This window comes from Lactuca serriola, chromosome 5, assembly GCF_051521515.1.
Source record: "Lactuca serriola cultivar US96UC23 chromosome 5, Lser_US96UC23_V15, whole genome shotgun sequence".
Classification (NCBI taxonomy): Eukaryota; Viridiplantae; Streptophyta; class Magnoliopsida; order Asterales; family Asteraceae; genus Lactuca; species Lactuca serriola.
This window is the reverse complement of record NC_136412.1, coordinates 337,777,473-337,803,518: the sequence shown is the minus strand read 5'-3', so window position 1 is coordinate 337,803,518 and position 26,046 is coordinate 337,777,473. Positions and strand designations below refer to the sequence as shown.

The following is a 26,046-nucleotide window of genomic DNA, read 5'->3' as shown; positions in this document are numbered from 1 at the left end:
ATAGATGTATACGGGGTGACCTCCCACGACTTAGCTATTCGCTACAGCTAGACTAGACCAGTCTAGGGCGACAAACCTTAGCTACATCAAAACTGGCGCCTGAAAACGCCAAGACAGGCGAATTAGTCATTATCAAACATGGTTGTAACGACTCACTTAGAGACTAACTCCATTAAAGATTTTGGTATATTTATTCCAATCTTGACAATACTAAAAACATACATACATCGATACTCGGTCTTGGGATTTATGATTACGATACTTTTATAAGTAGAAAATATTGGATTTTCTGGGATAAATACAATTATACATTATTTTACTTACAGCAGAAGACACAGGATTTTCTGGGCTGCATTTCATATACATTTCTAAAAATAAAATACACACATACGATAATACTTGATTTTGACACATTACTTTCAAACTACTTACAGAAAATATCGGATTTTCTGGTGTTTTACGAACTATTCAAAACTTTTCATTCAAACATGCTTATGAACTCACCAACATTATATATGTTGACGTTTTCAAAATGACTTGTATTCTCAGGAAATCGTTAAGTGGAAGGTCAGCAGAGAATGGGAAATTTATTGTATTTTGTTGTCATCATACTTTTAACGCTTTGGTCATGTAACTTAAAATATTGTACTTGATGTAAACAAAGCCAGTTGTATTATTTTATGCATGGTAATGATGATGTTATGTTTCATTTATATTCATTGTGATGATATTTCAAGATGAAGTCACGCACAAGCCTCCAGACGTTTCCGTCGTTTAGTTCGGGGGGTGACACCCATGGAGCACAGACATGTTTCTAACCTATAGGTGATGGACTTCGTGCCCATTTGATGTACGCTACCCTACTGATACGTATAACGAAGAAATCCCTATAACAATATTGTCAGCAAGGATTATTAAGATGATCCTTAGAACAGATCCTTAGGAATGAAAACAAAAAGAAAACATACTAGCATGTACTGCGGAGAAATCCTTGTAACAGTATTGTCAGCAATGATGACTACGATGACCCTTAGGATAGATCCTTAGGGTCTAAAGATGAAAATAAGGATGGGTAATCGAGTTCATTGTTTGATAATTAAAAATATTAACTATATTATTCCGAGTTGAAAACCCTATGTACTCGCCAAGTTTTCCAACATGACCCACTCAGTTTCTTTGTATCACAGTTAACGACACGAAGGTACATTATGCTGAGAGATTAAAGAAGATGTAGATCAGCAGTGTAAATTAATGTAAGGATTGTTTATGCTTATGTTTTGTACCGGTTATGACAACCCAAACTTTTAAAATATAAAATCTTCTGAAATGTCTTGATTTTGATATTATATCATGTGACAACCGTCAAATTCAAGTCCCTCTCAAAAAGTGCAAATTTCGGGACGTGAGGATCAAATGAAGCAAACGTATCCACATCTATTCCCCAACCCTTAAAGTCACTCTCAAAAGTGCAAATTTCGGGACGAAATTCCTTCTAACGGGGGGATAATGTGACAACCGTCAAATTCAAGTCAAAGCAGTGTTCTAAAAGGCGCGCCATGGCGCGCGCCAAGGTGCGCCATGGCGTGAGGCGTGGCTTCGCCGTTACGAAAAGCTTCATAACGTTGCTGTTAGACGTGGCGCGTGACAAGGCGTGATATGGCGCGCCATGGCGCGTTATGGCGTGTTATGACGCGTGTTTTTTCGTTTGAGACACAGTTTTTTGCTCTTTGTTATGTCTTTTCAAATCGGAGATACAAGTATTGTGGTTTTTGTTAACTTTTTGTTATTAGTTATTGATCTAACACTTCTAAAAAGTAGTTATATTTAATATAAATTTATATTTATGTGGTAATATAATTTTAAATTAATACAAAATCGCCGCTTTATATCACGCCTTGAAAAACGCCATGGCTCGTTAAGCTTGAGGCTTGGCCTTGCCGCCACGCCACGCCTCACGCCATTTAGAACCTTGAGTAAAAGTCAAAGTCAACAAGTCAAAGTCAAATTCAACAAGTCAAAGTCAAGTCAACAAATCAAACCAGTCAATCTTGTATAATGCTTGTATGATTAAAAGTTATTCTATGAAAACGTACATTTGTATGTCAAGAATTCAAGTGTCACGGTAAATCTATGTGTGTTATCAATGTGAAACCCTAAGAAGGGAGTTAAACGCATCAAAACACGGCTATGAACCCTTTTAGGGACTTAAAATAATCATAAACGAAGTATAATGGGGTCTACGGACCTTGCATTGCAAGATTATTCGATGAAAATGGCTAAAAGTGAATCTCTCTCAAACCTCTCCCAATCTCTCCCAAATATCTCTCAAACTTTTTATAGTCAACCGGGTCATCCCGACCCTTAAATTGACCAAAAACCGCTCGAATCGGTGAGTTATATCGAAAAACAGCTAATTAGGACCGAAACTCCTCTTAGGAGCAGAACCTCCTATCAGAAGCCTCTCGAACCGAGCCTCGCAGTCAGCAGCCGAGACCAAGCTTCGGTCCCTCCTCCCCCTCGCACCTTCGGTCCTTTTTCTTCCCTTCTCTCGGTTCTTAGCTTCTTAGAGCCGAACCTCGCAGGTTCGGTCCCTAATGCTGATTTTTTACTACTTTCGCCTGTTAAACCCATTTTTGACGTTTTTGACGGGACTTTTTCACCAAATTTATATTTTACCATTTTAACCCCCAAAACTCATATTCTTTTTATTTCTAAAGGATTTATTAAATAAAAATCATTATTTTATATTAAGAGGATATTTACCCCACAGGTGGGTCAAGTGTGCCCACTTGCCTTCCATGTGTCACCCTCTCACTTGCCACCTTATCCACATCACACAAACCAATGTACACATCACTTCAAACTCACAAGGTTGCTCCAGAAACCTTCTATATAAATAAATCCCTGGAGGATTTCTTGATTTACTCATTTCAAACATACACACTTCTCATATCACCTCAAGAAAGCTTCTTTCTCTCTACCTTCCACCACCTTGTGCAAGTGTTCTTGAGTTTCTACTGCACTTTTTGGTAAGTATTCCATCTAAACTCAAGTGTCATTCCATAATTTCATAACACTTTTAGATCATTGACTCATATCTTAACACCAAAAATCATTCTAAGGATCATCCAAACTCTCACGTGTTCATAAAGTGTTCTTGACTTGATACTCCTCCTATTCGACCTTCCACTCTTCCAAAAATCACTCAAGGTGAGTTTATACCCCTACATTTTCTAGTTTTGTTTAGTTTTCAGGGGAGGAATACAAGTTAAAACACCAAAACATATTTGAAACTTAACTTGATAGCTTACAACAGAAAAGTTGTGAGCTGTTCACGAACTGTTTTACCCAACTTAAACTGAATATTTTTCAAAACTGTTCAATATGAAAATGGTTCAGGTTTATACCTTTAAAATGACTACTTGCTCATATCCATACGATTTTTCTACAATTTATGGTGATTTTTACAAAATTGCCTATCACTGCAGCAACGAAATCGGACCGGGTTGTGAAAATGAACATTTTCACACTGGTTTGAGATCACCAAAAATTATAATAAAATTTTTGAACATAGTAGACTCTTTTTCCAAACTCTCTGAGTTTACGGATTTAGTTTTCGACTTACGATGATTTTTCTATAAATAACCTAAAACAGTGACAATTAAGAGTTAAATTGTTAAAACAAGTTTAAGAGTTATTCACACCTTGTAACATGCTGAGCAAGGTGTGTAAGATTTTATACTTAGTATTTTCAATGTCATTTTATTGAAATACAAGGTCATGCATAACAAGGTTTCATTTACAACATAAAACATTTTGATAAAACTATAATAGGTATAGTTTGGACACCTCAAATAGTAATACTATCGATTTACAAAGCGAGTATTTTATTACAAACTACGTGAACATGTTAATGAATAAATTTGTGAGACATTCATCTTCGAAGTACTCTTTAGTACAACAGAAAAGTCCTGTAGTTATAGCCAAAATCTCTTGTAGGGAGAGCGTGATAGTTGTATATAGATCTATATTGGGTTTGACAACCCGCACCTGAGCTGCTTCCAAGAGCTAGACTGGCAGGTCTGGGGTGACAAGTGTCATAACATTCCGACGCGTGAAGAACGTCGAGTACGACGTCTTCGAGTCATAGTATGGTTATAACAACTCACATGATAAATTAATAAACACACCATTCACGGGAATTTAAGGATTTCATGAAATGGAGTTTTATTTAAATATAAAACCACATATAAGTATGATGATTTACTTACATATACTAAGTCTTGGTTCAGTTAAGAAAACACTAAACCTCTCTTTCCAAAAAAAAAAAAACACTAAACCTTTTAGAAAATATTGGATTTTCTGGAAACAAACTTTAAGGAACAACATGCATTTTTCATTAATAAATTGCTTATGAACTCACCAGCTTTAATGCTGATACTCTTTCAAAAACAACTTGTATTTTTAGATAATCAGTAATACAAGTAACCACAAGACTTTTTGAAGGCAAGACGCTAAGGCGTAGATTTCTTTTGAACTATTTTGACATCATATGTAATTTATTTGGAAACATGTATATTGCAACGATGTAACCTTTTAAATTATATTTATGATGGTTGTGTTTACTTTCTTCACTATGGTTATGATACTGAACATGACGTCCTCCGCCCCCGAACGTTTCTACCGTTCCGGCTTGGGGGTGTGACATATCATGTCAAGGGTATTTCGTGACCAATTCCACAATAACAAATGTTTTAAATAAGCATAATTTTTTTTTAAAAAATGATCGTAAAAATTAGGGATGTCACACCACCTACAAAACATACTCATAAAATTTAACACATTGTCTGCAACGAGACTTGAACACTCAACCACTCCATCCATCTTTTAATGCCATGAAACATACATAAAAACATTAAAATTAATTCTTACCATTTGGATTAGCTGTTACCCTTTGCATGTGTTTCCAGTATTAGATCTAAGGATTTATTGTGTATAATCCTACACCTTTGCATTATATTCCTCCAGATTCCATTATATCATTTCATTTTCCCTTATACTGGCCCTATCGCACTGACCATTTTACACATCAACAAAGTATTTTCTAAGGACATCATCTTGCATCTCAGTCAATGTCATCTTGTGCTTCCTAATTATCTCATTTATGTGATGCTTTTCTAACCAAATACAACTAACCGGACACCCAAAGTTGTAATTCCTTACATAAAGGAGTGTTTTTATCATGTATTTGATCTAAAATGTATGTTCTAATTCCATTATACATATACCCTAAAAGGAGATGTTTTTTAGCATTTTTCCACACCTTGCAATTACCATGGATGTATCACTTCTCATAAACCAGAGTTGGTATCCATTAGCTACAACGTAATTAGTTAAAGAAAACCTTAATTGAGAAATGTAATCATATGATTCACCCACAACATCCTTTATTTTGTTCCACTTAATGTTTGGATCATACACCATGTACTTTACACCTAATTTAACCTTAGTTTCATCTTCAATGTGTTCATGCTCTTCTTCTTGAACATCATCAACTTTATCTTCATCCTCCACTTTGTAGAATGTGTTCTTTAAAATATTTTTACCGCATAAGATGGTAAAGAATGGGTCATCAATCATGATAGAAGTGGGTTTGAAGATATATGGGTCAAAATCCAAGAATGACATGTTAATAGCATCATCATTGAAGTGTTCATCACATACATAAGTTACTTTGGAGGTTTCCTTTTTTTTTATGTGTGTATTTTTCATTGACGAATTTTCTTTTCTTATGAAGAATGTCTCTGCCATTACAAACACTGAAAAAGGAAATTTAGTCAATAATCACACCAAAACACTGAAATTGATTATGAAACTGATGATCACACACATACCTTGATATTTCAGCATATTTCAACTTCAAAAACTCCAATAGTAGGATTTGTGCATGCAACAATGGTGTTAAGAACTAAAACATATGAAAATGTTTTTCTTCCTCAAATAATCCTCTCGAATCCCACACTACACTTGTTGATGTTTTTTTTTTTTGGTGAAAATATGATGTTTGTGCAAGTACAATATGGATTCATGGTATCTAAACACTTGAGTGAATTAAGTGATTGTCAAAAAAATTACACGTCAGTTAACGATAATATAATAAAACGTCTTCTCTTCTTATGGCAAATAAGGAACAAAAAAAATATATTGAAAACAGAAAAAAAAAATCAAATGTCAAATAATGCATTTTGTAGCATAAACTTAAAAATATATCATCTTAAAAACAATATCTAATACTAAAATACAATAATATGTCCACAATTGTTATGAAAAAATGACTCTCTACTTTGAATTCAACATTGAATTGTAAATATATCAAGATACCTTTTTAAAAATAAAATATTACCAAATTTTGTTCACGACTTTAAATTAAGTATTTAATTTTAGATAAATGGACCCGTATTTGTTACAAAAATAGGAGATATAAATATATTTATCAAAGATTAGGCGATTCACACAATTATAAAAACATCAATGTATAATTGTTAATATTTTGACAGATTAAATAGTTAAAACCATAAAAAGTAATATGATATTTTATAATATACCTTTCGCTTTCTAGATTTAGTAAGTGTTGCTGGTAGAATACAAAAGAAAGAACAAAAGAGGTGGCTTTTGTCAACAAAACAATAACACAAATGTTTGAAGTTTGAACTTCTGTTGGTATTTATTTCTCCCTTTTATTTGCATGCAGGACCAAGATGGTTGTATTTATTTCGATGCAAAGTTTTTTTTTTACGATAAAATCTAACTTATTTCTAAATTACTTATTTAATTTACCGTCTCAAACAATACTTAACCCTCAACCTCAAAAACAAAAAAGGTTGTGTTAGAAACCATTTGCTAATGCAAAGTCATTTACTTTTAAATTTTAAAGAAATGTGTGCCGCATGTTTTTTCACTTTGTTAATTGTTAATACAGAAGTACACAATCAACAAAGTAATTTAAATAAAACAAACGAAATTCAAATATATATATATATATATATATATATATATATATATATATATATATATATATATTATACAAGAATAAGATTATAGAAAACGTACTTGAATGTTGATTACACAGGAAATTAAATCTCGAAATTATACAGATTGAGGCCTGCTTTTGCAGTGTCCTAAGACAGAAATTTCCCTGAAATGGGTCTGTTTTGAGGATACAACAATCCAATTCAAGAACAGATCTTGAATCTGTCGAAATTCACCATGATCCCTTTTGACATCAAGAACGATTTTTCAGAAAAAAGTGTTTGTGGTTCATTAGCCTCTTAAATTCTGTCAGAAATCTTCCATTTATAGGCTTGCAATGGTGGTTATAAACCACCAACCGAAATTAACAGCTAAAAAACTAACTGCAATTAATCTTTTATCTAACAGAATTTATTTTATAATTAATAAATAAAAATTAATTAATGACTAACTAAATTCGGATTATATATATAAAAATATTATTTTGTCAAGAAGAGCCCAAGAGTCCCAAGGCCCTATCTTTGACAATTAATATTCAATAATCCAAGCCTACTACTAGCCCAGTTTGACTAGTCCAACACCACAACCCAAACCCAATTTGCTCAACCCATTACTTCATCCATTTGAATAAATGAATGGGACAAACCTTATAAAGTGGGATAAAGTTTTTTTTCCACCAATGTGGGATAAGTCCCACATTGTAATCTTGTAGAGCAAAGTTCCAACATTAATATCAACCGTTACTTTCGTTGTTAAATTTAAGATGAATTTTTGTGTAGAAGTCGTATATAACATGTTTTTGTGATATAAAATAATGATATTTTTTTGTTTGTATATTGTGCAATTCTATTAAAAAAAATAACCCCTATGTATGACAAAAAATTATTATATATGAATCAGATCACTTTCTGTATTGTCAAAGTCTTTTACATGACTACGAGTACAACTCATGAACATAAAATATGTTCGACATGTTGAAACAGACAACAAAAAATAACATCTTTAGGTCATGTACAATAGAAATCCTTACATACATTATAACTTATCTATAACGAGTCCTATTATAATTCATATGATATTTATCTTTTTATAGGTAAATCAAACTATTTACTTTTTACTAAATAGTTTAAAAAAAACATTTTTTACAGTATCATTTTACATGTTGGGGCTGATGTTGGTTCTTGTTCTTTTTTGATATTATGTATGATTGAAGTTTGCGGAAAACAACCTAATATGTTAATTGTTGTTATATATTTGGGAAAACGACACATTAGCACAATAATGTTTTTCGAATGTTCCGAATCAATCCCTTAATTTATTTGCAGGTTTTATGAGAAAATAAAGTTGTTTTTGTCGAGTCTAATTGATCATTTTTGAATAAATAAAAGGGTAAGTCGATGCCTTCTTTGCCACATTATCAATGGCGCTACTAGGCATCCATGTATACTTTTATTTTAATTTTTTATGTATGAATATGTCTTGAGTTGTATAGAGTACATAGGCTTACAATCTTGATAACTCATTCTATTTATCCAAAATCCACGTTCTATTTCGCCTACTTCTCATTCTCTAACCTGAATCCACCTTCTCCTCCAGTCTTGTTCCTTCTCGATTCCCACATGATCCTCCTTAGTGTACCTGAACAGTTATTGAATTTGTTGTCCATTTTCGTGTAGACAAATGAAAGCTCTCTTGCGCCACCGCTGCGAACCTTCCAACGACAAATCCACCACCAGGTAATCTCCATATTGGTAATCCAACTGTCGCTGATTCTTCTTCTGTTTGGTCTAAGCCTTCTAGATTTGGAAAAATAGTTAAACCTGTTGGGAGTTGGTGGAGGCAAACCGGACAGGAGTTGTGAAGAGTTAGCCATGAGAGAATGCAATTGGGATGGTAGATGTGGTTACATGGCATTTCACGAGCTTTAACTCTGAGAAGGAACACTTATTTGCAGACAACACAATGCAATTCGCTGGTAACTTGTGAATTTGAGATCTCGATCGTCGGCATCGATTCAACAATCGCTTTCGATACCGGTGGATGTATTGCCCTGCCTAATCCGTTTATCTTAATCTGCGATAACTGATCGAGCAACCGGTCAAACCCTGACCTCATCGGAAACTCTGACATCATCGACGACAAAAGGTTTTAAACCAGAACCGACTCCATCATCATAATACAACTCAAAACATCTCTCTCAACTTTCTGAATTCTTAATACCGCCTCTATCAACACCACGAAGAACAATAACCAGATTAAATGGCGACCTGTCCTAAGTGTTTCAATGGCCTTCACATCGAAACCTTAGATCTGACCGAAATTTATGTCATACATACAAAATTTAATCAAAAAGTATGTTCAAATACCCTTATTACCCTCTTAATAAACCTTAGGTCCAAGTGGACAACCACGTGTTAGCTACATCATGCTACTTGGACAACCACATATTCTCCAACTGATTGTGTGTCATGGTGGACATGTTGTTTCCGGTTAAAGAGACTAAATAAATATGTCAACATCTATTTTATTCCAACTTAAAGCATGCAAATAGTTAAAGGATTGATTCAACAAATTCAAAAAAATATTATTGGGCTAACTTGTCATTTTCCTTATATATTTCCTACAAATTTTGGATTTAATCACTTTAAAAAATTTATAATTAGATTGAGTAAAGTTATATTTCTAAATCATTTAAAAAAAGAGTAATGGTTCTTATGGTTTAGTTAAAATTGCATGTTTTGTTCAATTTTAAAAAGTTGATAGCTTATGTCCCTATGGTTTTAAAAAATTACATTGGTAGTCCATTTTAGCTAACACCAACCATGATAACTATCAAATTAGTGTAAATTGACAAATTTACTTTTACTTTTTTCTACTTTTCTATTTTGTTACAATATAAAGAGGCACTCATCCCCACCGACACCACACAAAACTATTGTGCACCACCGGAGATACAAATAGTGAAGTGAGGGAGGTGCTCGCCTAAGACTCAAAATGTAAGAGTATAAGGTATGGGTCATGTTGCATCTCGTTGTTGCTGAGGTGGAGCATCCTCAATGCCGTTAAGAAGCATCACCCCCCCCCCCCCCCCTTTCTTGTTGTATTTAGTTGTGTTGCTTCTTGTTGTGACCATGACTAGATGCAACGTGATTTTCTATTGGTTGCCCAAATTTTCTCTCTCTATCTCTCTCCTCTTAACATGGTGTTATAACACCATGAACACCACCCCCTCTTCTTATTGCTTCTTGTCATAACACCACTTCAAGTTGTTCATACCATATGCTCTAAGGAAATGTGAAGGGGAAGTGTTAGGCACAAGTGAGTTTTTAGGTTGAGAAATGAATGTTTGTTTTTATAGTTTAATTAACGATGCTAGCCTCAAGTATTAGATGTATAATTTTTTGAAACCACAAGAGTACATTTTTCAAAAGTTTGACTAAAATGAGAAACCATTCTATAATTTAATCTAAAAAATATAACTTTTATTTTTATAAATAATTTAATTATTATATTTAATTATGCAAGTTTTTTTTCTTTGATAATTGTAATCACAATTGAAAAATGTGTTCGAGTGATTGCAAGATTACATGTTCTCTTCTTTGTTTCTCTATAAGAGTATTGTTATACTCATATTTCACCTAATTTTATATTTTTAATTCAACTTTTTTAGTTCTAAAACAAAAATAAATATAAGATTAGTAATAATTAAAGTTTTTCAAGGTTTAAAAAACTCGTCATGGTTACGAGGCTTGTACATGTCGCCACACTTTAACAAAATGTCGCTTTAATTCATATATTTATATAAAAATGAATTATAGTAGAAAAAAAAATATAAAATTATTAATTGTATACAAAATTGCAGTCTTAAGTGACGCTTTACAAACAACATGATTCATTACGGTTCGTAAATGCTTGAGATTTGACATTGCTACCAAGTCACGCCTAATTTTATTTAGAAACTTAAGGAAAATTTAACATTTCATAATAAAAAATTAAAAAAACTACAATTTAAAACACATAACCTAAAATAAAAAACATACAAATATTTAGTCTTCGTCGTAGTCGAATAGTTGATTTCTGTAAATATATTGCAGAATGTTACTTATTTGCCGATGATTAACTTGGTCGGATATCAATTTCTTTCTTTTTGTTAGAATATCATGTATTAATATGAATTTAAAAAAGTCCAACACCATTGGATTTGTACACATGGTACACAACGTGGATGATGAAACATGTGTCAGATCATCATTTTATGGCTTTCCCTTCAGCTTGCAAGCTACCTACATTGGTAAAAAAATACATATAAAATTATAAATTTATAGTTTTTGTAAACAATGTTTAAATTATAAATTTATAGTTATTGTAAACAATGTTTTAAAAACCGGTTTTTTAATTGAACCAGTATGGTGACCGGTTTCTGGTTTAACCGGTTCGACTGTCGGGTCAACCAATTTCTATAGTTTTCATGTTTTTTCCTATTTTTTTACACATACATACATATATAAATCATGAATTTGATGTTTACAAATTCAAACATTAAAATACACATAAAAAAGTTGTAGATGAATTCAAATACATTAAAATAACGTAACCATAAGTTATAGTGTTTTGCATCAATCCATATACGTCAAAAAGAAAATAAAATATAATACTGTAAAGAAATATAGTTTTAAATGAATACAAATACATCAAAAAAATTTATAACATTTATCACATGTTTTTATTTAGAGAAAAACTAAATAGATGTGAGAAAAATCACCAAAGTTTATTATGTAAATTGTTCTTTTTCATGTGTTTTTATTCGATTTAACCAATTTATTTTGACTGGTTCAACCGGTTTTTTCTAAAAACCGGCCGGTTCAATCTGGTTCAGAAATCAATGTAGAATCGGTGATAGTTGAACCGCTCCCTACACCGGTTCCCGGTTCGACCGACCGGTTCAAACCGGTTTTTAAAACATTGATTGTAAGTACAAAAAGAAGAGAAGTGTGATAGATAAAAACATTAATTTGCTAATTTACTAACATGGTAAAGTATCATTCGCATAAATACATATGAGATGACTACTAATAGAATAGACGAGATACAACTCCTTTCCATAACCAAGATTCTATCCATGAAAAGGTACGCAATAATACAATAAGTACATTACATAATACGCTATAAAATTAATAAAAAAAAGCCCCAACCATTCAATACAAGCGAATTACCGAACAATAATGTTTAGAAACATGCCAAAAATAATTGATGATTAGGTATACTTAACATTATATATTTACTTATTCCACTTTTTAAAAAATTCAGATCAACTTTTACACCCTTTCATTGCATGGGATTCGTTTGATATACAAAAACAAACGCTAGACATGATCAAAAGATCAAAAATACCATTAACATATGAATTTCTTTCTTTTCATGTCCATTTTTAAATGTCAAAAGTATTATGTTGACGTTGATTTTATATCTCTTAAGATTTTTGTCTTCGAGGGCATTTGTGTAATTATTTATTTTCGACAAATATATTGTACTTAAGATGATAAGATTTGCCTAGTAGCTCTTATCAGGCACTTTTTGTCAACTAGCAAAACTTTGCATTATTTCGTCAAAAGACAACGAAACACAAAAACAAGCCACGTATACACCAAAACCACCAAGAAGCCAAGAATAATCCACCACATGCAAAACCTGTCTGCAAATCTTTGCATACATGAAAAAAAAATGCCAAATTGCAATTAAGCATCCATATTTCCAGCTCAAATGTCCCATATTAAATGACCATTTTGCCCTTCAAAATAGGATATGACCTTAGAGGGTTAGGTTGGGAAATGACAAAATGGCATTGACCATAACGAGTTGACTCTCAACTTCTCAATAGTGTATATGTATATTAACTTCTTACCCATAAAAAGTAACAAATGATATGTTACAAGTTGATACAATTCAAGATTCTTGATCCAAAAGGTAAGAACTTTAACAAAGATACACTTGAATTTTACAATAAAAAAAAAAAATCTTGTGGGTATTTTAAAACTCACCCAAAATATTTCAAAAGCATTTTAAGATTCTTGATCCAAAATGTAAGAACTTGAACAAATATTCTTAAGAGTTACCCAATAAAAAGTTACCAAATAAAGTACAAGTTAGATCATAATGGGCACATAACTCTTATGTCATCCACCTTTTTGCAATCAAAAGATGCCACAAATACATATTTCGGAGTCTTGAAAATCAAAATTACAAGATACCTATAAAACATGCAATATCAACATCTTTACTAGACCTCACTCGAATTATTAACTCTATACACATTACACATATACATGATGATGATGATCTTTATGCCTCTAGTTTTGAACTAATTTAAAGCATTTTGATCACCCAAAGGTTGTATTTTTTTATATACATATATATAAGACAAGGTCCAGTCAAACCTGCATCCGATAACCTCTTGCAAAGCTTAAAATAACTTTCCAAAATACCCTTTTGATTAATTCTTTTTCTCAATCCTTGCAAAACAGCAGCCCTATCAAGAAACTCAGGGTACACCCCCAAATTAAGCATCTTATTCACCACTTCAGCAGCATCCACATAATGAGAGCCTTTAATATAACCCCTTAATAACCATGTTAAACTTTTCTTTTTGTTTAACAAACTAGTCACCTCCATTCTTGTAAGCAATCTTGAAATTGCATTTATTTCCTTTTGAGAAGCACATATAGCCAACACAATGTCATAAAGATTCCCATCAGCTTCTTTTCCAACTAATTTCATTTTCCATAATTGCCCTTCTGCCTCCACCCCACGCCCCGCACATATGTACATGGCTAAAAGCCGTTCGTATACAACCCCGTGAAATGACGGCCCGCCCTCTTCGATTACCCAATTGGATAAGCGCACCCCGTCTTCCAAAAGGGTAGTTTGGTAATTTTGTATGAGTTGTGTGTCGTGTGTGTCCAAATCGGAAGATAATCCGGATTTTGTGAAGGCTTTTAACTTGCGTAAAGCTTTTCCAAATTCATTTAGCTCTTTTACAACAGCTGTCATTGCAATTAAGTAGCTATAAACTTCTGGTTTTAAACCGGATTCTTTAATGTTGATTACTAGCTTAATTGCATCAGTGTAATTTCCATCTTCCTGATATAACATATTAAACAAAAATTAGGGATCCAAATGTATCAAAAAGATGAAAAATATATATAAAGATTGAAACTTACCATCATCTTCCAAGCAAGATAACCTGTAGGACCTCCTTTACGCCCTTGATTATCATCATTTTCATAACCAAATCCTCTCTTTAAAACCTGTTTCACAAACAAAACCCCTTTATCTTTCTCACCCATGTCCCAATACAATGATATCACCTTCTCAATCATACTAAAATTAGGTTTTAACCCAACGCACTCCATATCCACAAGAAGAGCAATCACATCTTCAGCTTCATGTTTCCCCTCAATCAGTTTCTTAACCCAACCACACATCAAAGAAACCATAAGCTCCATTGTCTCCTCATCGACTTTATTCTCTTTCTTCAGCCATTCAAACACTTCCAAAGCACACCATGAGTCTCTTCCTTCTTGAGAAAAGTAGACCAAAACGAGTTGTAGTTCTCTAGCGGATAATTTGGAATTCATTTCTTCGAGAACATCGGATGGCTCTCTTGTCATCCTCTCCAATTCCTCAATTGCTTCGAAGAAACCTTCACTCATTTCGTCTTCGTCGTCACTAGTTACAAACGTATCCAACTCCACCGCTTTATAAAACCTAGGTTCACGTAATTTCCCAATATGGATAGGGTTTCTGTTTGTAATCGAAACCCTATTGCAGGAATTAACAGTAAAGCTTCCGTAAACTTGGGGAATTAAACGATTAGGGTTTCTATTAACAGAAATACAATTCATAAAAGAAGCAAGTCCGGAAATAGAAGCCATTTAAAACTAGAAAGAACTTAGCTCGGAGACAAAAAAACTTCAAACCCTTTTCGTGTAATTCGATCTAGTAACGAATTGGAGGACAACCATGAAATTGATGACTTCGTCGGTCGCAGAAATGGCGGCAAGCAACGTGACTGTTGAGTGACGGTGAAATCCCTTCAAAGATTGAGGATAAGCAAGAAGGGGAAGAGGGTAAGGCAATCAAAGGATGATTGATTCAAAATTCGGATTTTTAAGGAAAATTTATGTGGTTAAGGGCGTCATAGGCTCATAGCTCGCAACTTGTAAGAAAGAAAAATGGAGTTCCAAGGTAACGAAAAGGCATGGTGGATTTTGACTTTTGTGGTTTAATTGAGGTAAATTCCATGGATGGTATCAGAGATTGTTGTAGGTAAGGTGGTAAAAGATGGCAATTTTCGAAAATGACGACGACCCGCATAACATTTTTGTAGCAAGCGAAATCATCAAATGAGAAAGATATGGAGTTAAGAAATGCACGAGAAATCACCTCGTTTTTTATTTTTTTTTAAATAATTCTTATATGCCATTGTGAAAAAAAAAAAAAACATTAAATTTTTTTGGTAAAGTCGTCAAATACCATTTCCAAAATAAAAACTTGAAATTGTAATTTTAACTTGCAAGAAATGCAAAAAAAAAAGATAAAAAGATAAACAAATAAATAGAAATTAAAAAATTTCAAAAAAAGTTTTAAAAAAAAATCAGATTTGCATAATTTTTAGTTTTTCATATGTGAAAAAAGTTTTAAAAATTTCCTTTTCACCTTTTTTTGTTGTAAAATTCTTCAAAAACCATTTCAACAACAAAAAAATGTTGTATATTTTAGTTTTTACATGTAAAAATACAATAAAATAAATAAATAATCAAAGAATTTCATCACATCACACAAAACAAAAAAAAGATAAAAAGATGTGCATCCAACTAAAAATTAACATAAAAATTAATCAACAATATACAATTATATTTATTCTAATATTTTACTATTCTATCACCGATATAATAAAACCATACAAGGTTCAGTTCGATGACATCATCACTCCTTCAAAACACAAATGTCAACATCCATTTGTGCTAAATTGCTAAATGATCTTTTTACCGTTACTAGTTTGTCTTAAACAAAAACACAATCTATTATAATAAATGAAAGTTTACATGACATTTTTTTAAAATATTTAAATTTTCTATTTTCCACTTGTCATTTTATTGTATTTTTCATTTTATTAAATTAAAAGTTCATATTTAATATGTAAAGTATTTATTAGAAAGAGTTTATATATGTAATGTATTCAATACATTAAAGTCTCATTAATTTTAATAATTCAAAATTTTCTCATTTTTCTTATAAATTCAAACTTTTCAAATTATTAAAATTTCATATTTATTTTTTTTAATTAAACCCATGTAATACATGAGTCTCACACCTAATAACATCAATATAATGAACACCTTGTCAAAACATATTAACACATATACAATACAATAACATCAATATAATGAACACTTTGTCAAAACAGATTAACACGCATACAATATGTGTAGTAAGGAACTATACCCTTCTTACCCATAAAATTTCCATCATTATCACAATTAAGTAGCTCACGTCTTCCGGTATTAGCCATCTACGGTTCGAAGAGAAACACTTGAAGAACTTGTGCCTTTAAAAGATATTTCTTTAGATACCTCTTGTGTCATTAAAATATCTTAGATGCCTCTTATACCATAAGACACATTTTGAAAAAATTTAAGAAGCCTCTTGTGTCCATAACACTACTTTATAAAATTTTACATTCATATTCAATAAATATAACAACACATATTACTCGAAATTTTAATGTGGAATAATCTTCAAATTAATTGAACTTTCTTACTTCTTTTCTAAAATTCAATAACTTCTCGATATCTTTTTCACCAATTTAACCCCTTAATTAACACCAATACTTTCGGCAAAGTATTCATGCATTTTTATTGCACTTCATTTATGTTATAGAATTCTTACTTGATAGCAACTCCGTTTTGTACACTTGCACTTTCATAAGCTCATACACTTATTTTTTTCATAAATAGATATGAAATTCCTTCTTTACATAACACATAGTATACATGTAGGGTATTATTTTGTTTTTCTGTTTTTTGTTTTGAACGCCTAGTTGGTGGTTAGAAACTAAATAACAAGTTATAGTAATATTTTGTTGATTATAACTAAAAATACTCTCAATATATGTTACTTATATACCCTAACATGATACCTAAAAATTTGCACTAGTAATATTTTGTTGATTATAACTAAAAATACTCTCAATATATGTTACTTATATACCCTAACATGATACCTAAAAATTTGCACTAATTTCTTTAAAATCCCTAAGCTAGGTCCTTAGCCGAATAATGTATGTAGTTTTGTAACTTCTTATTTTTCAATGTATTCTAAGAATAACTATATAGTTTGAAATGAAACTATAAAGGATAGATAAATGAATTAAATAAAAAATATGAATATTATAAAGATGTAATTAGATGAATTAATAATTAAAACTAATTATTTAATATAAAAAGAGTTTAATTTAAGTGTTTAACATCTTAAATATGAAAGGTTAAGCAGTTGATGAGCCGCAAATGAGGCTATAAGTGCCCTTATGTAAGCCCAAACCCGGGGATTTAGGGTTTCACTTCACAGCGTCTACTCGGCGAGTCGACTCTCTGACTTGTCGAGTAGATTATTAATCCTACGTGGCACAACGTGACTCTACTCGATGAGTTGTAGCATGCGAGAACAGTACCCAGAGCTATTTCTAGAGCATGACTTTGAGGGGCGAAGTCTGATTCTAGTGGGGGAGAATTGTAACATTTTCACTTCCAGGTATGTTGTTTATTTATTTACTTTTGAGGACTATGGAGCAACTTGACAAGTCAACTCGGACCCTCTCCGATGTTGCCACTGGACCTGAACCAGGGGCACCTCTTTGTTTCTCATAATCTTCACCTTTCGATCCGAGATCGCAATCGGCCTCTCAATATAAGTTAGGCTCGCATCCACCTGAATGTCCTCTAAGGGCACCACTGCTGTCTCATCGGCTACACACTTCCTCAGATGAGACACGTGGAAGGTGTTATGGATATGACTCAACTCTGCAGGTAGCTCTAACCGGTATGCTACCTTACCCACTCTGGCGGCCACTCTGGAAAGACCAATGTATCCGGGCCCCAGCTTGCCTCGTTTCTTGAATCGGATCACCCCTTTCCAAGGGGATACCTTCATGAGTACAAAATGTCTGACCTGAAACTCCAGCTCGGATCGTCACCTGTCTGCATAACTCTTATGGCGACTATGGGCCGTCAGTAACCTCTGTTTAACTTGCTGAATCTGCTCAGTCGTCTTCAACACTATCTCAGTGCTACCTATCACTCGTTTCCCTACCTTTCCCATAAATAAGCTCAAAGGGAGGCATACCAATATTCAAATGATGGTTGTTGTTGTGAGAAAACTCAGCCATGGGCAAATAAGTGTCCCAACTTCCTCTGAAATCCATAACACATGCACGCAGTATGTCCTCAAGCGTCTGAATCATCCGCTTGATATGCCCGTCTGTCTACGGATGGTATGTGGTACTAAAATGTAACCGGGTACCCAACTCCTCATGAACTTTCTTCCAGAACCTGGAAGTAAAGCGCACGTCTCGATCTGATACTATCGAGGTCGAAACTCATTGTCGAGCTACCACCTCTCTCACATAGATCTCAGCCAGTCTCTCTACAGAAAAACTCTCACTGATAGAGACGAAGTGAGTGCTCTTCATCAGTCGGTCCACAATCACCCAAATCGTGTCAACTCCACGCGCAGTCCTCGGTAACTTGGTGATAAAGTCCATAGAAATCTATTCCCACTTCCACTGGGGAATCTCCAGAGGCTGTAATGGACCATGTGGACGCTGGTGCTCTGCCTTGACCCGACGGCAGGTCAAGCACCTCTTAACTATCCAGGCAACATCCCTCTTCATACAGGGCCACCAGTAATCCCTCTTCAGGTCCAAAAACATCTTAGTGGCCCCGAGATGGATCGAGAATCTTGATCTATGCGCCTCCTCCATCAGTATACGCCGAGCTCCGCCCGTATAGGGCACCCAAATCCGCCCTCAGAAAGTCATAAGCCCACGACTGTTCGTCACAAACTCAGACACCTGCCCAATCACCCGCTCTCTCTTGCAGTTCTCCGGTCTCACGGCCTCTACCTGGGCCTCTTGAATGGTATCTAAGACTGGAGTCATCTTTGTCATCCTCATACATACATCCGATCGGAGCACTCTCGACTCTACGGCTCATGGAGTCGGCTACCACATTAGCCTTACCCAGATGATACAGGATCTCACAGTCATAGTCTTTCACCACATCCAACCATCTCCTATGTCTCATGTTCAGGTTGGGCTGATCCATAAGATACTTCAGGCTCTTGTGATTTGTGTATATGATACACCGAACTCCGTACAAATAGTGGTGTCAAATCTTGAGGGCGAACACCACTGCCCCTAGCTCTAGATCGTGGGTGGGATATCTCGTCTCATGAGGCTTCAACTGCCTTGATGCGTATGCTATCACGTACCCATCTGCATCAGCACCGCACCCATCCCTAATATAGATGCATCGCAGTATACCACAAAGTCCTCCACTCCCTCAGGAAGGGCTAACACCGGGGCTCGCACAATCTCTAGCGAAGCGTTTCAAATGAGGTCTGCTGCTCAAGACCCCAAATAAAAGTAACACCCTTCCGGGTTACCCTGGTGAGGGGGACGACAATCTTGGAGAAATCCCTGATAACTCTCCGATAGTAGCCAGCCAATCCCATAAAACTACTAATATCGTATAGGGATCTAGGCACCTCCCATCGCATAACAGCCTCAATCTTGGTCGGGTCGACCAATGTCCCATTCTGATTAACGACATGTGTAACGACCCAATTGTCAAGGCCAAAAATTTCATTTTTGAATTATCAATTCCATAAACATTTTTACCAAAATATTGTCAAATAAACATCACATCTCAAAATCATATTGTTGTGTCCCATATCATAACATCAAAGGTAATGAAAATCAGAGTACAGTCCTAAAAACTCCTTACGGAAACCATGTGTGTGTGATGCGCTGCTACACCGCTTGCTCTTTCCCCTTCAACGAAGAGGTACCTGAAACCAAAACCAAAACTGTAAGCACAAAGCTTAGTGAGTTCCCCCATCATACCACATACCATTCAATATCGTCAGTATCTTTCAACCGGTAACCTTCATCGGTATCTTTCAACCGGTAGCCCTCATCGGTATCTTTCAACCGGTAACCATCATCGGTATCTTTCAACCGGTAATCAACATCGGTATCTTTCAACCGGTAACTGGGGACTATCCCACCCCCTACCACTAGCATACAATCAACAGATATAAGCATACAGTCAGGCATATCCGGGTACTGACCTACCCTTGGGTCCTAAGGACCACTTCCAGGGAAACTAATCCCTACTATACACATAACATATCATCTAGATAAATCTCATAACCCACACATAACTAGACCAAGATAACTATCACAAAGACCATTATCTTCTAAATATCCCTTGTTGGTGGGCCGACATTGTGGCCTTAGACCCACCCGTATTGGAAGGTAACTCACCTCAATGTCGTGTAGTGTTTGAATTATACTCAGCGCACAAGTCGACTCCCTACGACTCCTCGATCCCTACACGAAAACCTTCAAGTCAACACACAACACATACAACCCTAAACAGGGCCAATACACGTCCAGTCAAAGTCAACTTCAAGTTGACCCGACTCGCCGAGTTGGGCTGTCAACTCGTCGAGTCCCTCACCCTTTAATCATCCTTAACCACGTCTCGACTCGTCGATTTTGGCATCGACTCGACGAGTTCCTCTCTCATATGAAAACCGCATGAAACTCATCCGACTCGCCGAGTTGTATGAACACTCGTCGAGTCCACCTTCATCTGATGAACACGTCCTGTCCTCGACTCGCCGAGTTGTATGAACAACGCGTCGAGTTCATCTTCAATCTTAAGAAGATTGCCTTGGACTCGCCGAGTCTGTTCTAGTACTCTTCGAGTCCCATGAACTACAGGTCTAAAATTATGCCCAATGCGTTGGGTCACTCTTTCTAACCGGTTACAACCCTTCCAACACTCCACTGAGTCCTTTTGACCCTCAATAGATATGGGACTCAAAGCCTTGGACTCGTCGAGTCCCAAGAATGGACTCGTCGAGTCGGTCACGTCCATTCACCAAATCTTCGATTTCTGATGTACAACCCTTGATCGAAAGATAGATCCAAGCCTCTACAATCGATCTAGCACGTAAAGTTACAAACTTTACATGCTTGCATGGGACTTTGAGCTCAAAAGGTCCTAAAACAAGCTCTTGGGTTGCATGGGGTCTTCCTTGGGTGGAAAAGCACCCACTTTCTGCCTTGTGACCCCTCAAAGGACCTAGATCCGAAGCCTTGTCCCCAACCATGCTTGCATTCATGGTTGGCTACCTAAAATGGCTTATAAAAGCCCTAAATCTCCATAGAATGGGATCTAGCAATTGAACAAGCAAGTTAGCAGCTTTATACCTTCTGAGGACTGAAGATGAAGCATAAACTCGAACCCCTCTGGTCTCCTCTTGTTTCATCAAGTTCTTCTCCTTCCTTCTTAAGACCACTAACACCAAAATCCACCAAAATGACTTAGATTGCTTCAACAATGGCTAGGGTTTTCTATAGAGGGTTTTTGGGAGCATAAGGGATGATGGAGGCTGTATAAGGTTGCTTAAATAGGGTGCAAACCCTCAAATTAGGGTTTTTGTCCAACCAGAGCCTACTCGTCGAGTCCGGGACCCGACTCGTCTAGTTCATCACTTAAGTCCCGCGTACTGTCCCGCTTCTACTCGGCGAGTTGGTCCTTCAACTCACCGAATCCAAGGCCAAGAATGCAAAACACTAAAAAGAAATACGTACCAAGAACCAGGTGCTACAAATCTCCCCCACTTATTTTAGATTTCGTCCTCGAAGTCTGCTGCTCGCTCCTGAAACAACTCTGGGTAATGCTCCATCATCTCGTCCACCGGCTCCCAAGTCCATTCCGAGCCCTTCCGGTGCTGCCATTGCACCTTCACGAGCTCCAACCTCTTGTTCCTCAAATCCTTCGACTTTCGGTCGAGGATTGCCACAGGCCGCTCGATGTAATTCAGGTTGTCATCAACCTGAATGTCCTCCAAGGGCACTACTGCTGAGTCATCCATCAGACACTTTTGCAGCTGAGAAATGTGGAAAGTGTTGTGTATCTGACTGAGTTCGGCTGGCAGATCCAGCCTATACGCCACCTTTCCCACCCGGGCTATAACCCTGAATGGTCCAATGTACCTGGGGCCCAACTTTCCCTGTTTCCTGAATCGGATAACGCCCTTCCATGGCGACACCTTCAAGAGAACCATATCCCTGACCTGGAACTCCAGGTCTGATCGGCGCTTATCGTCATAGCTTTTCTGCCAACTCTGAGCAGTTTGAAGCCTACTCCGGACCTGCTGAACCTTCTCTGTCATCTTGAGCACTACTTCAGTGCTCCCCATTACCCTCTGTCCAACCTCGCCCTAACATATCGGGGTCCTGCACCTTCTCCCATACAAGATCTCAAAGGGAGTGCGGTCAATACTCGCATGATAACTATTGTTGTAGGAGAATTCTTCCAACGGAAGGTAGGTATCCCAACTACCTCCGAAGTCCAACACCCATGCTCGTAGCATATCCTCTAGAGTCTGGATGGTCTGCTCCCTCTAACCATCCGTATGAGGGTGAAAGGTTGTGCTAAAATGCAAACGAGTACCCAGCTCGTCATGAAACTTCTTCCAAAACCTGGAAGTGAACCGCACATCCCTGTCTGAAATCACAGAAACTGGCACCCCGTGCCACGCCACAACCTCCCGGATATAGATGTCGGCCAATTTCTCGACCAAGATACTCTCCCGAATCAGGATAAAATGGGCGCTCATCGATCGACGATGACCCAGATCAAATCCACTCCCTGCGCAGTCCTGGGAAGCTTTGTGATAAAATCCAACGTGATGTCTTCCCATTTCCACAGCGGAATATCCAACGGCTGCATCTTGCCGTGAGGTCTCTGATGCTCGGTCTTGACCTTCCTGTAGGTCAAGCACCGCTCGACGTACCATGCCACATCCCGCTTCATGCAGGGCCACCAATAGTCCAGACGAAGATCCCTATACATCTTCGTCTCCCCAGGATGAATGGAGAATCGAGATTTGTGCGCCTCCTCCATCAGAACCTGGCGTGCTCCCCCGTGGTACGACACCCACACCCTACGATGTAGTGTCAGTAATCCCCGGCTGTCATATTCGACGGAGGAAACCTGCCCCACTATCCGATCGCTCTTCCGGTGTTCCTCCTTCATGGCCTCCTGCTGGGCCTCCCGAATCTGCTCCAACAACGAAGTTACCACTGTCATCCTCAAACAGATATCCCTAATCGGCGCTGCCTTGCAGCTGAGCGCATCGGCTACCACATTTGCCTTCCCTGGATGGTAAAGGATCTCGCAATCGTAGTCCTTCACCACGTCCAACCATCGGCGTTGCCTCATGTTCAGATTCGACTGATCCATGAGGTACCTCAAGCTTTTGTGGTCCGTGTAGATGGTACACCGGACCCCATAGAGGTAATGACGCCAAATATTAAGGGCGAATACAACAACACCCAGCTCCAAATCATGTGTCAGGTAATTCGCCTCATGAGGCTTCAGCTGCCTCGAAGCGTAAGCAATGACATGCCCTATTTGCATTAATACTGCGCCCAAACCAGAGATGGACACATCGCAGTACACAACAAAATCCTCCATGCCCTCCGGCAGGGCTAAGATTGGCGCCTTGCACAATCGCTGCCTCAATGTCTCAAATGCAGCCTGCTGCTTAGGCCCCCAACGTAAAACCACGGCCTTCCTTGTCAGTCTAGTCAAGGGCACGACTATCTTGGAGAAATCCTGGATGAATCTCCGATAGTAGCCGGCTAATCCTAGGAAACTCTGAATCTCAGATGGAGACTTCGGAACCTCCCACCTCATCACGGCCTCCACCTTGGCTGGATCTACTGAAATCTTGTTCTAGTTGACAAGGTACCCAAGGAACTACACCTCGCGCAACCAAAACTCACACTTGGAGAACTTAGCATACAAGTTCTCCCTCCCCAAGGTCTTCAGAACCTCTCGCAGATGCTCCTCATGCTCCTTCTGCGTCTTGGAATAAACAAAGATATCATCAATAAACACTATCATCGACCGGTCTAACATCGGTCTACACACATGGTTCATGAGGTCCATGAACGCGACAGGGGCATTGGTGAGCCCGAAGGGCATCACCACAAACTCAGAATGGCCATAGCGCGTCCGGAACGCAGTCTTATGTACATCCTCCTCTCTGACCCTCCTCTGATGGTATCCTGATCGCAAATCGATCTTGGAGAACCAAGATGCTCCCTGAAGTTGGTCAAAGAGGTCATCAATCCTCGGTAGTGGGTAACGGTTCTTCACCGTTACCTTATTCAGCTCCCGATAATCTATACACATCCTATGCGACTCGTCCTTCTTCTTCACAAACAAAATCGGGGCTCCCCAGGGTGAACTGATCGGTCTAATGAACCCCTTGTCTAACAGTTCATGCAGCTGTGTAGACAGCTCCTGCATCTCAGGTGGAGCCAACCGATACGGTGCCTTGGCTATCGGAGCCGCACTAGGGACTAGGTCGATCCGGAACTCCACTTGTCTCTCCGGAGGTATCCCAGGCAGCTCCTCGGGGAATACGTCCGTAAACTCTCGCACCACGGGCACATCACCCACCGTTGCCTTTCCCGCTTCCCTGGTATCCATAACATAGGCGACATAACCTGCGCAACCCTGCTGGAGGTAGCTCCTAGCCCTTGCTGCCGAACATAAGGCTGGTCCTCGTTGTGGCCTTTCGCCCTGAACCACCAGCTCTCCCCCACTAGGGGTCTTGATCCGCACTGACTGCTGCGCGCAGTGATCACCGCCCCATTGGGGCTCAGCCAATCCATACCAATAATAACCTTGTTCCCACGCAGAGGTATGGGAACCAAGTCCACAGGTAACGTTCCTCGAACAGCCTCAAAACACAATCCCGGTAGACCTCTGACGCTCGTACAGACTGGTCGTCCGTAATCTCGACCTCTAGAGGGCAATCCAACATGCCCGAAGATTCAGGAAACTTCTTGCTAAGCGCAAGAGAGACAAATGATCGGGTGGCACCCAAATCAAACAACACCTGAAGTGGGATACCGTTCACATGGAACGATCCTAAGCAAGGCACATAATACATCAAAATCACAGCGACATAACATAAAAGCATAATTAAAAAATCATACCCGTCACCACATCGGGTGCAGTGTGTGCCTCCTCGGCTGTCAGTTGGAATGCTCGGCTCCGAACCACTGGAGCCTCCGACTTGACCTTCCGGGCATCTACAACCCGTGCTGTCGCTGGAGTCGGCGCCGCTGCTGCTGTCAATCTAGGTCAATTGGCCTTTTATGGCCCTTCTGATTTCAATGAAAGCAAATCAGGTCTAACATCTGTATCGTAGGAGTAGGGGTAGTACAATCCCTGCCAAAATGCCCAACCTTGCCGCGCTTATAGCAGCCTGAACCCGGCCCAGTGCGACAACCTCCCTCGTGTGACCGACCGCATTTCCTGCAGCGGTCTTGCCCTGATTGGCCTTTTGGCCTACCATCGGGTCCCTTGGGCTTCTTCTCCGAAGCCCCCCGTCGTCTGCCCCTCTGCTGCCTTCTTCTTCCGTATGTTCTCCAAATCAATCTCCCTTTCCCTAGCCCTGGAAATCAGGGAATCCAGAGTAGGGCAATCCGAGAAACTGACATGCTCCCGGATGTCAGCTCGTAGCATGTCATGGTAGCGGGTCCTCTTCATGTCTTCATCCCCCGCATACTGGGTCACCAACAATGCCATCTACCGGAACTTGGCGGTGATCTCCGCCACAGTCTCCGTAGTCTATCTCATATCC

General features: G+C 37.6%; 1 protein-coding gene and 1 pseudogene across 1 annotated transcript; both read right to left on the bottom strand.

Moving 5' to 3' along the window:
- Nucleotides 1-8,584: 8,584 nt before the first annotated feature.
- On the bottom strand, nt 8,585-9,346 carry LOC145051026 (putative E3 ubiquitin-protein ligase RHC2A pseudogene; annotated as a pseudogene).
- Nucleotides 9,347-13,172: 3,826 nt separating this feature from the next.
- LOC145055324 (pentatricopeptide (PPR) repeat-containing protein) lies at nt 13,173-15,112 on the bottom strand. The gene is made up of 2 exons (XM_079003619.1): nt 14,247-15,112; nt 13,173-14,166 (listed from the first exon to the last, which is right to left on the bottom strand). The coding sequence occupies exons 1-2, from the start codon at nt 14,958-14,960 to the stop codon at nt 13,393-13,395; spliced, it is 1,488 nt and encodes a 495-aa protein (XP_078859745.1). The 5' UTR covers nt 14,961-15,112; the 3' UTR covers nt 13,173-13,392.
- Nucleotides 15,113-26,046: the final 10,934 nt, after the last annotated feature.